The 12976-nt window shown below is 36.4% G+C and overlaps 1 protein-coding gene across 1 annotated transcript in view; it reads left to right on the top strand.

Annotated features, from left to right (window-relative positions):
- The window catches only part of LAMA2 (laminin subunit alpha 2), a 376628-nt gene that overhangs the window by 114429 nt on the left and 249223 nt on the right, over positions 1–12976 (top strand). Inside the window, exon 4 of the mRNA XM_051616318.1 lies at positions 2532–2774. Within this exon, the coding sequence (XP_051472278.1) occupies positions 2532–2774 (243 nt within the window). The remainder of the gene's footprint in view (positions 1–2531; positions 2775–12976) is intronic.

The following is a 12976-nucleotide window of genomic DNA, read 5'->3' as shown; positions in this document are numbered from 1 at the left end:
TAATGGCCACTCCATTATGACCTGCAATATGCTGTTTCCTATCCACTGCTTTTTTAAATAAGATTTTGTTGCAGTTTCCTTTACAAGGTATGTGAAAAATAATCAAAGCCAGAGATATGTAATAAATTGCAGTCAAACAGTACACTATCCCAGAAGGTAAGAAATGAGACTTCAAACAAATCTTCAGTAACATGTGCAGAACATGTTATTGAAATAGGGCTCTAATTTGCAAAGTAACTTTCAAAAGTTTCACTCTCACACGTAGCCTAGTTTTTTCCAAGCAAGTAAAGGGGAAAGCATGGTTGATTACACCTCTTGGCCCCACAGAGCCAATACATCCAAGATATTTGCGGAGTTAAATGGTTTTCTGGCTAAAGTCAGTATTTTACATGAAATCTTCTGTGAAGTTTTTCAAACTTTAAGACTTCCACAAATGAAACTATATATCCACACTTAAAATTTATTGTCAGCTATGTCCTAAACCACAGATGTTCCACCATAGAAGCCCTGGCAATGTGTTTAACCTTTAGTCATTATCCATTCAACATATAAGAAACAGTCTTATTATGAGAACTTGGAGTAAAACAATTTTTTTATTATTTTTTAATTTTTTTTTAGTTTTATAAATACTCTACTCTGTGCTGAATGGTTGGAGCTGAAAGAGTTTGTGTGGTTTGACAAGATCGTTCTAGTGTAAAACCAATTTACATTGTACAGTGGATTCTTTACTCGTGCAAAGGACAATGTAAAAAATAACAGCTGATAAACCTGTTCCTTAAAATGCAGCTGTTGCTCATTACTTCCCTTAGGAAATATTAAATATTTAAACACTCCAGCTATTTTCTTTCATTTCAAAGAGCTCAGCTGCAGGAGGATCAGTTTAGAGAAGCTGTATTAATGTTATGGTGTTATCTGTTTATTTTAAACGGTATTGGTGAGGGTGATCAAGTATAGTTACAGTTGTAATGATTAGTGGCCAAAATAGAATATATCTATAAATGAGTTTAAGAGAGGAGAAGATATTTGAGAAACAGTGGACAAGCGGTTGTACGATTCCCAGTAAAACAATGGAATGAAACACAGGTTTCTCTTTGTCTCTGGATAGTTTCTTTTATGCTATTGAAAAAAAAGTACTGAGAACTTGAGATAATCCTCTATAGAACTGTGCACTTATGCACATGTTTTTCAGATCTAAATAAATGTAACCTGACCCACTTCATATTCCCCCTGAAAACTTTGGTTGTTAGTGATTGGACTTCCTGATTGAAACTATTCTGAATCTTACCATGTTCTCACAGAAGGCAGAAAAGATAATTGGACACAAACTTAATTTCTTTGCTTCCATCTTCAAATATACTGTAGTATTTGCAGTACACTGCCACTTAACATATCTATTATATAACGATCTTGATGGTTATTAAAAAAACAATTTGAGTCTTACTCTTTCTTTCATCCTTTACTATAGGATCTTCTTTCACCAATGTTACTGATTGTCTAAGTATTCACAACAGGTTTTATGTGGACTAGGTCTCAATCATGAATCGTTACAGCAAATCTCTGATATAGAAAAAGTATTAAAAACATCTCTGTGATACCCTCTGGCAGAAATACTTTCTCCATGTTATCCTCATGTGCAGACTCTCAGCGCTGCATCTTTAAAATATTAACTTGCTACATGTTCTGCTTTTCTAAAGGAAATAGTTATTTCCTTACCTTCAGATCTACCTCTGTAGCATCTAGATGTTACTAGGTCAAAAAAAAACAAACAACAAACTAAAGCTGTGTCACTAACATATGTCATTCTGCAATTGCAAATGTATTGTTTGTGGCTCCCATTCCAGCAAGCTTGTAAACAGAAATAAACCTTGAGAAATCAATTTAATAGGCAGGTGAAATGGACCATAATGAGCATTGATTACATGCTTACATTCTGTTTATAGTTATATTTGATGTGTCTCTGTCCTATAAAGCTTATTTATGGCCACAGTGCCAAGTCACGTGATTGAAACAAGAACATTTTATAGAACGATTTTGGCATGATGTGATTACTTTTCAATAGCTTAAACTAGACCTATGGTTTTTTTCTTAACAGTGATGAAGTTGTAACAGAGTTTGGAAACTCTTAATCATTGCAGAAAGTGTGTGCCTATAAACACACACACAGAAACAAACCCGCTTCTACAAACTGAAAATACTTGAAAACAAACTTTGCAAATATTTGACTGAAGCTGCAGCTTAGCAATTACCTACGAAGTACGAAGTTATGTCGAATTTGAAGTGCTCTTAAATTCTATTTTCAAAGTCTCTCTTGGCCTAATGCAATTAAGCTTTTTTCAGAAATGCTAATGGAGAATTTATTTCTGTAGTTAAAGAGTTTCAATGGAATCTTATGCTATATTGTATTTTTTAGGGAAGAAAAAAAATCAAACATTATCTTAGTTAGTGTTCTTAATCTGGTTCCTATCAACAGTTCAGAACAAATTTATAATTATGTCATTATATATATTTTAATAATTTGTTTATTTTTTCAGATTTTCCAGATTGCATATGTTATTGTGAAAGCAGCTAACTCACCTCGACCTGGGAATTGGATATTAGAGCGTTCCCTGGATGGTGTAGACTATCAACCATGGCAATATTATGCTATCACAGACAGTGAGTGCCTGACACGCTACAACATTCATCCCCGTCCTGGAACTCCATCCTATATAAAAGATGATGAAGTCATATGCACGTCTTATTATTCCAAAATCCATCCTCTGGAGAATGGAGAGGTAAGATCAGATATTATTCCATGCACTGTAATCTGGCAGAAAAAACCTCCTTTGCTTAGTTGACAAAGGCCTGCCTTGAGTAGGGCAGTGTTTTGATATGTTTGAAAAATGGTGAGGTAGGCTATTTGCAATTTAAAAAAAATCATGTGTTCCTATATAAATGCATACAAGGTGCACTCTAATAAGCATATTCTACAAAGTAAACCAAGAGTTATTGGATAGAATGATGCACTAGTGCTTTCAGACATCTTTAGGTTCTTGAAATATGTTCACATGTTGCTTGTGAGCAAAGGTGAGAACACTGGGAAAAATGATGAACCCTGTGAAGTCATTAGAAGTCTTTTCTTTGAGTCACATTTTCAGTCCTTATGTATAAGTTAGGAAAATAAATGGTAAAGATTTTACTCAGAGTTTAATTTATTGCATTTATGAGCTTGCAGCTGGCTTTCTGCCCCTCCATATACCTATTTATTCTTATTCTCTTGGAGGCCTCTACCTTGATTGTGAGTCTGGGGCCGTGAATCATGGACCCGTCATTTGTTTTAACTGAGGGAATAGAAAAGATGTGGTGGAGGTGAGAATGATGAACTGTGGTTGAAAGATCAAGGCAAATGTGACAACTGTAGCTGAAAATACAGTGTTTTCAGCCACTTCAAGTGTAGAGAAGGAAAGCCACGCGTACTAAATTCCAACAAGCGAATGTTTTTTTCAAACACATTTTTTTCTAACACTTGCACATAACTTGGTAATCAAAGGAAATATCATGACTTGAAAGTGCACTAGATCTGAACTATTAATTTATTTACAGATTCCTTGATGTCTAATGATGTTCTGTGAAGTTTTAGCCTCAATATTTATACTTCTGATAATTGTTTCTATTCCACTTTACGGGCTTTTCTTCATTTAGAGAAGTACAAACGTAACTCTCTTCTGTTCCTCTACATGCAAAGCATCATTCACATACAAAATTATTAATATAATTATTTTTTTTATACTGGATGTGGATAAGTATACTTTGTTAATATTCACAGGAAATCTCCAATGTCAACTGCAAAAATAGAAAAATACAGCTTTCAATCAAAGTATCCTGCTGATGCCTTGAAAAAGGTGGAGTTTGGATCTAAAGGAGTCTCACACAAGTTATCAGATGCTAAATCAGTTGCACATCACAAATACTTCATGTTTGTAGATGTATCGTTTGTAGTTGTATCATTTGAATGGGTATTTGTTCTTGTAGAGTCTAGCTAGAGCAAATAAAGTGATATTAAAAGAAACAGTGCATAGAAACATTTTCCAAATGTTTCTAACTTAGTGCTTTTTAAAAGGTATACAGAACATGGGTAATCAGTATATCACTTGAAAAGGGATTTTATAGTTTCTTTAGGAGAACATAGTTACACTGAAAATATAATACCAAAGTGTCACAGTTTTAGCCAGTAACTGAGTGACAGATGCTCTGTTATCCTCCCGCACTGCCCTCCCAGGGGGAGGTAAAAAGGGGAATAAGGGAGAGAGTGTTTAAGATTGGAAAAAACCCCACTAGAATAGGTTTCATGAGGTTATAACAATAATTGATCACGGTGATTTACAAATAAATACAAATATGTTAATTTGGAAAGCACAATCCTCAGTTGTGGTAATTAGGTAATTAACTTCATGACCAGAAAAGTCCCAAACTGGACTTGGCAGTAGACAGGATACCTGAGTCCATGGTCTTGGTGATAGTCTACAAAAGCCTTGGAACAGCCAAGCAGGTCCTGCTCAGGGAGGCATGGGAAGGCAAACTGTCTCAGTGAACCATGTTCTCTGGTGAGAAAACAGAATGCAGAACAGCAGCACAAGGAGAGATGACAAACAGCCTGGGCAGGCTCAGGTCAGTGTAGTGATAGGACATTTTTTAAAATCCTGGTATTCTCACACCAGGACATAAAGTAATAATTCAATTAATTAATTAATTAATTAATCTCATTGATTACCTAATTCTCCTGCAGACAGATTACAGAAAGATACTGATTCCAGTAGACTGCCATCCTCTTGGTTAAACTAGTGCCTCTATGTGTTCTTCATTGGCTGAGTTAAAAAGCAAAGGGCTTTTATTCAGCATGTTGGTGTGTATCTGTGTATCATGTTGGCCTAAGTCCTGCTGAACTGTGTGGAACTTAATTCTGACCTTAAGTGTTGAATTAATAATTTTTAGCATAGCCTGATGTACTCTTAATTGGTGTTCTGTCATGAACCTAGTAAATGAGCAGCATCTGACAGGTACTTTAAACAGAAAAAAGACTTTAAAGGAAGGAATGTGTCTGTTCCATTCCATTTGGAAAAAGAGTATTAGAATAGATTATTTCAGTTGGAAAGAACATACAATGATAACCTAGTCTGACTGTGTGACCAATTCAGGGCTGATGAAAAATTAAAGTATGTTGTTAAGAGCATTGTCCAAATACATTTTAAATACTAAGAGGCTTGGGGCATCCACCATCCCTTAAGGAAGCCTGGTCCACTGTTTGAACACTCTCTTGTGAAAGAAATGCATCCCAATGTCTACTCTAAACCGCCCCTGGCACAGCTTTGAACCATTCACACACACCCTACCAGTGAATCCCAGGGGTGAAAACATCAGCATCTCCCTCTCCCCTTCCTCAGGGACCTGTAGAGAGCCATGAAGTCATGCCTCAGCATTCTCTTCTCCAAACTAGACAAGCCCAGAGATCTCAGCCACTCCTCATAGAACATTCCCTCCAGCCCCTTCACCAGCTTTGTTGCCCTCCTTTGGACACATTCAAGGACCTTTACATCCTTCTTAGATTGTGGGGCTCAAAGCTGCACAAAGCACTCATGGTAAGGGCACACCATCTCTGAGTACAGCAGGATAATCCCCTCTTTGGACCAGCTGGATGTGCTGCGTGTGATGCACCCCATGATGCGGTTTGCCCTCTTGGCTGCCAGGGCACACAGCTTACTCAAAGTTGAGCCTGGTGCCAACCAGCACCCCCAGATCCCCTTCTGCAGGGCTGATCTCCAGCCATTCCTCTCCCCATTACTTGTCCCCAGCATTATTCCATCCTTTCCACTTGTTGAATTTCATCCCATTAATCATAACCCAGTGCTCTAATCTATCTAGATCCCTCTGCAAGGCCTCTTCTCCCTCAAGAGAGTCAACAGCACCTTCCAGTCTGGTATCATCAGCTAACTTGCTGATGGTGCCTTCAACATCCAGATCACTGAGAAATACATTGAACCAAACTGGCCCCAGAATTGAACCCAGAGGAAAACCACTGATGACAGGTTGCTAGTCGGATGTAGCCACATTCACTTCAGCCCTTTGAGAGCTGCCCTGCACCCACATCTTCAGAAAATGGACCATGAACCCCCTCATCCTGTATTTGGACAACTTGTCCAGAAGGATGCTATGAGGGATAGTATCAAAAGCCTTACTAAAATCCAGTAAAACTAAATCAGCTTCCTTCCTTTCATTCACTGGGCTGGTGACCTTATCATAGAAGGAGATGAAATTAGCTAAACAGGACTTTTCTTTTGTGAATAGTTAGATATAGGCATAGTTTATAAAGGGCATATGATGTAAGCAACCCTAAATTAATCTTGCCTCACACAGGTAGTTATTAATATGAAATATGGCTCTAATAAAGAGAGAACATCTTGAAATTAAAAGGCTAAATCTTAACTTCTATAGTTACTGGAAGAATATCATTCCACATGAATTAACCAGCTTACATTTTGAACAATACTCTTTTCATAAGTAAAACACTAGTTTCATATGTCTGAGTATCTATAGACTGCATTATAAAATATGTAGCATTAACACAGAATTGACCCAGGTAAATTCTTTTTTTCATATTTCATCAAACATGTAACATGAAAAATCATACAATTTTTACCAGTATCAGATTTACTTGCAATATTGCTGTAAGTGATATTTACCAGACTCCTGGTCTTTCAGTGATACTACATCTGCATATAATTTATTTTTGTTCCAAGGTAGGACTTTTGTTGTATGTATCAGATGTTACAGACATCTTGTAAGACTGACAGTTATGAAATATACATTAAGTACATTTCTTTTGCTTCAAAATCTGTGAGCTATTTGGGTACATGGTTCTGGTGCACATTTGGGAAACCTGATGAAGTGCAGAAGGAGTACAGGTCAACAAGTCAGTTCCAAAGCCAAATCTACAGTAGTGTCTCAAGTTAAAGCTTGTCATCTTAGAAAAAAACAGAATTCATTCTTTTCATTAGTTTCAGCAAACACTGATTAGAGTATTTCCAGAAATTTTTATTCTAAGAAAATACTTTTGGTATTTAACAATGTCACTGTTTGCACTAGTAATTTTCTCTTGGCCAATCACAGAATAAAACCCAAGAGCAACTAGAACAACAAGAACAAAAAGACAACAAACAAACAAACAAAAACCCTTTGTGATTTATGTTCAGGTCAGTGTAGCTAGCACAAGTTTAAGTTCACTCAACCAAATATGAATAAATAATCTGTAGACCAGGAATTACTTGCATGAAATAGTTTTATTGAATATTTTCATGAATTAATGGAAAGTTGCGTAATGAAAGCTTCTAAATGAACACATAAGGGAATTTCTTTTAAAAGTGTAGACTTGAATGCAGAAACATTGTTAGCATTCCAGTTTCTATACTGTCTAAGATCAGTGATCCCTGAAAAAATCACAGGCAGACCAGGGTGTCTCATTATCATACTGGCAAAGGCAGACTTTTAGCATTGATGTTTCTGATATGCCATCAATAAATGTAACTTTTTTCCCAAAACAGTATTTCAAAATTAAAAAAAAGTCCCATTGTCTCAGTGTCCCCAAGCCAGAAAAAAGAACAGAAAGAGATAAGCTATAATAATGAGTTACTTATTAACTTGTATTGAATTAGTGTTTCTTACTTTAATGGTAATTTTTTTATTATTTTTTTTTTATACTGAGAAAGAGTCGTTTATATAAGGGGTAATAGCTGGCTTGATGCAGCTGCTATTTTTGGCTAAAGAAAAATGCCTGCTTTGTGACATTTTCTCTTCACTTAAACACCATATCAGGATGGTATTTCTCTTTTTCTTTATTTCCTCAGATGAGCATTAGGTTGAGAACTAAAAATTAGTGGGTTACCATAGAGATTTTTGCTTCATTTCTCTGACACAGGAGCCTCTGATGTTTACATTAACTTTGTACCCTTTTTATTGAACTCTTTCTTCTCAGGGTACTATTGCTATCTAGTTTCTACTTCTTGGTGATGTAGTCTACATTTGCCATTTGCTGTTATCTTTATTATGAAGTCTAGATGCACATGTTGAAATCCTTCCCAGAGGTTTTTGACTCCTTCCCAAGACAACAATAAGCTAGAGATCTGTCTTCTACTTTCTGGCTCCTTCTTCAGGAACGCATTCAGATTGCCTTTCTTGTGCTCAAGGAGAAAGGTATTTGAAAACAGTAATCTCACTCCTAATGGAGAGTGGGGGTGTGGTGAGGTAGGGGAGATGACTTAAATATTCCTTTATCCTAATTCTTAATGAAAGCTTTTGCCTTTATAATTATTATTTTTTTTTTATCTCATACCTCCCCATCACCAAGTACATTTGAGCAATTGCAGACTCTTTGGCTTTCCCTCACACTGTTGCTTGTTTTATTGTATTTCATATTGTCACAGTTTGACTTGGGTCTGACAACAATGCTCTCCATCCCCTCCCCCTCCCACCCAGGTAGGGAAGGAGAGAGACAAAAAGAGAGAGACTTGGCTGGATTGAAAACTAAGCTACACAGCTTTAATTAAACACTAAATGATATAAGAAAATATATATACAATTATATACAAATAGGTTCAGATATGGGCAAAAGCCTCTCGCCTCCCCCCACCCCCAGCAACTCCCACAGCATCCCCTGAGCTGGAACAGTCCTGAGAAATCCCAGAGCTGCTGCTGGAGAAAGCAGAGAATGATGAGGGTCAGGAGAGCTCAAGCCTGGGGGTCAGTGGTGATGGATGGACAGAGTCCTTTCTGGACGCCAGCCATGGATGGAAGAGAAGGGAAGAAGAAGCAGGAAGGAAGTTGTCTTCTGTGATCTCTGACCTTCCTCTGAGCTTATGTAGATATATGGAATGCAATATCTCTGGCCAGTTATGCTGTCTGTCTAACTCAGCCTCCTACAGGAGGTCACAGATCTCCCTGTAGTGTCTGAGCCAGCAGAGTGAAGGTGTGACCTTGGAGTCCCAACAGTTAGAAAAACATTCCACTGACTTATCAGCTTTAGAAGAACACACTGCGACTAGTTAGAAGAAAGCTCACTGAAGAAAAAAAAATCAGTAAAAAGGAAAATTGGCTTCATCCTGGCTCAAACCAGGACACATATTTTAAGGAAGAATGAAACTGAGACGTAGATTAGCTGTATCAGGATGCTGTGAATATCACTCCCTGCTAATTGCTGCAACATTAATTTGGTATCACAAGAAGAATCCATAAATGTATCTCTGCCACAAATTATTACCAATGAAGAAAGTATTTGTAATCAGCTTAATGAGGCAACAGAGATGTGAAATTTCAGGACTCAGTAAATATTTCCTTGTATTGAAGAAGAGAAGCAATCTCTCCCCTTCTGTGTGAAATGTTTTTCATGTGTTATTTTCAGTCGCTGAGAAGGAACTACCTTGACAGTTAAAGATCAAAAAACTTGAAAGATTCTAGCCCTATACTTGAAGTAATCTGATTCTAGCAATGGGAATGTCACCTAATTGCAGTATGCCAACTGTACTGAGTTGCCAGAGTAGTTGTCTAGATGCTTCAGATCAAACACAGCCCTGGATGTGGCTTGTTTCTTTTCAGCAAGTGGCTTTTATGAAGTAATCAATGTGATTATCAGATAATTGATACGACTATACTCATTATGACTATCGGACTATTATTAAGCAGGTAGTATAGCTGCACATCTACTAAAACATTTTTGAGTAGCACAGGCTAAATGTACTTTTAAAATGACTAATCAGTGTTAAATCACTGGGTCATTTACTTCAACAATATCAGCCTAATTTCAGCATTACATTTACTGTGTAGACTTAACTTTTTTTTTTTTTTAAAGTTATGCTCACAGAGGAATATGCAGTGTTTTTGTAATACTGATTTTAATAACTAAAGCAGTGCATGAAAGAGGATTTTAAAATAACTTAGATATTAGAACTGTATTTTATATCCAAGACTTTTTCAGCTCATGGGATTTTAACTTTTTCAGCTCCTCCTGATGTGTTTTGCACTTTTCATACTATTGATTAGTCTGCATTCCAAATACTTTTATATAATTACCTCAGACCACTCTGGAATTCATGTATTCCTAATATCCTAATAGAATCTAGTTCTGTATCTGGTACCTATTGTACTAAGAATCCCGTTCTTTTGTTTCACTGGCTTAATTTGCTGAACCCCAGTTCTTGTAATGTAAGAGCTGGTGAACATTCAGCCTGTAACTCCTTTCCTTATGCCATTTATTATTTTATAAATTTCTGTCATAGTTTTACTTAAGTCTTCTTTTTTCTAGGCTGATGAGTCTTACCATACTCTGTTGGACTTTTTTTTATGGAAGGTATTAATTTGTTTCATCATTTTCTTGTAATTCTCTGTACTTTTCCCAGTATGTAGATGTTTATTTTAAGATGAGGGGACAGTGGTACTCAAGGTGTGGGTAAACCACAGATTTATATTAATCTAATTATGTTTTCTACTTGTGATTTCCTAAAAACTTGCTTCTGATTTGCTATTTCGGTTTGCTAGTGAGCATTGTTGCTCATTGAAGTCTAATGATTTTTCTAGGAAAAGTAATAATCTTATTAGTTTAAAATGTTAATGGCTTTCCCCTAAACTCTACCACTGTGACATTGCTGGCTTCCATTCCAACTTCATGTATTAATTTCTCACTTAGTTACCTTTCTCTTCCTGATCTTTTAATCCTTTTTCACCTCTTTATGATCTCTCTACCAGATCAAACGTACTTCCTCTCTCCTTTTTTTCAAAGTAATTTTTGCTTCAAATTTACTTCTTCACCTTAAATAATTGTCTGAAGGTTACACTTTTCTCACCTTTCCTGCAGTACTTAAAGGACTAAAATGCCAGAGCAATGAAAGTGCAGATTTTTGAATGGGCAAAAAGGTTTTGTACTGACTAAACCTTTTGAATGCAATGTGTTGTACCTCACACGTATCATAAAATCCACACTTAGGTTGTAAAAGACCTTGAAGATCATCAAGTATTTATAAATATCATTAGCATGATTTTACTGCCAGAGGGATGCCAGGTATTAAATCAAACTGTTTCTTCTCTATTTATGCTGAAAGCATATGGTGCTCATGTAGTGTTTGTTGGAGGCCTTTACAAGAATGTAAGACTTCCACAGCATGAAACCTTAACCTTGTTCTGTCTAAGAATTCAGCCCACAGAAAGGTCATGTCTTTACAGTGGGAGGGTTAGTACTATCAGATCATCTTAGCACATTTCCTGAGGGGGAATTTCAGACATTGATTCCTGACAAAGACAGAATACGTGGCAGTAGAGTTCAATTCAGCTTCCTTGGTGGTGAAAAGTACTTGGCAATAGTTCCAGAAAGATATTAGCACTAATATGATGCTTCAGTGCTGCTCCTTCAAGTGCTTAACTTCTTACCACTCCTATGGTGGTAGCAATGTAAGTTCCAAAAAAACCCACAACTTTTTCAGTGGTAATAAAGGCTAGTCTGTATGAGCACATTCATTAGTCTTTATTTTCTTCAATCAAGTGGAAGTTCAAAATATGTACCAAATGTGTAAAGAGGAAAAATAAACAGGAACAAGTGCCTTGGTAGTTCACTTGACATACTATTTGAATGCTAGTACTCTCCATGCTGCCTACCTCAGCTCACTCTGAACCTCTCCTACCCCCAGTAATTTGCTGTCCTCTGGCCTAGCCTCAGACCAATGATGACAGTGGGAACCTTGAACTCTGCTACTTCCTAATGTTTTCTTGCTAGCTTTCTCCTCTTCCTACCATATTGCTTGTCAGGTTCACTGTGGACTCATTGGTTCACAGAGAAGAAAATAAAGAAAGAGAGACTTACAAATGAACTCCAGTTTTTCACTAGGAGTCTGAGACTGTCAATGCCAAGAGAACAAAGGATCAGAATGTTTGAAGTACTCAAATCTGAAATGTGTTTAGTTGCAGACTGAAAATTTTGTGCAGAATTTTTCCCTAATAGTAAGTTATACAGATGCTAGAGTGTTTCTTGGAAAAAAAAAAAAACTAAACAAAAAAAAAATGCATAAGAATTTGTAGATTGCAATATTGAGACTGTCTTTTTAATTCCTATTTTTAATTTGGTCCTCTCAGCTCCTAACCTGCACTCAGCATCTTGCCTTCTTATGAAGTTATATTCTGAAGTCTAAACTGTCAGTTCCCCTTGACTGGAGAGAAAGACAGATTTCTTTTCTATAGCATAAGATGTCAAAAATGCTTCTATAGAGTAAAAATTAATGCCAGTAATATCTCTCTCCATGCCCTCAACAGCACTCACCCTAGGCATTTCTCTTGAGTGTGCTAAATTTCTATATATTTGTTGTGCACCTCTGTATGTCTTCTTAGAGTATTTGTGGCTATGTCATATGTTGTCTTTCACCAGTATTTTGTTGATATATTGTCATTGCAAAAAAATGGATGAGACAAAAACTTAAGTAACAATTTATTCTTAATAGATGAAACTGTTCAGAAATTTAAGCTAGTTCTACTTCCAGCATCACATTTTAGACAAAGACATTAGACACAAACTAATATATACAGTCTGTCTCAGAAATTCTAAAATGGGGTTCTGGGAACAACCTTTTTCAGTCTGATGTCTGAACAGGGTGAATAACAATAATTTTAAATTAATCAATTTTTTTTTCAAAATGGTGAAAGGAAAATTTTGATTTTGATTGATACTAATTGTTCCACGTGATGAAAAATGAAAAAAATAATAATTCCTAAAACTCTGAATGGTGGACATGTGACAGTCTTGCCTAGAAAGCAAAAGTAAATTTCAGCTGATAGAATTCTTATCAGATGCAGTCCTTGCATCCAACAGCATATCCTGCTTCTCCCATTTTTAGCATACTTTGAGCCAGGCTATCTAACCAGCTGGCATAGATTCAGTTTGTAAAAATAATGATTCAGGTTTTCTCTAGAC

The sequence above is a fragment of the Apus apus genome, chromosome 3 (genome assembly GCF_020740795.1).
Source record: "Apus apus isolate bApuApu2 chromosome 3, bApuApu2.pri.cur, whole genome shotgun sequence".
Classification (NCBI taxonomy): domain Eukaryota; kingdom Metazoa; phylum Chordata; class Aves; order Apodiformes; family Apodidae; genus Apus; species Apus apus.
This window is presented reverse-complemented; position numbering and strand designations above follow the sequence as displayed.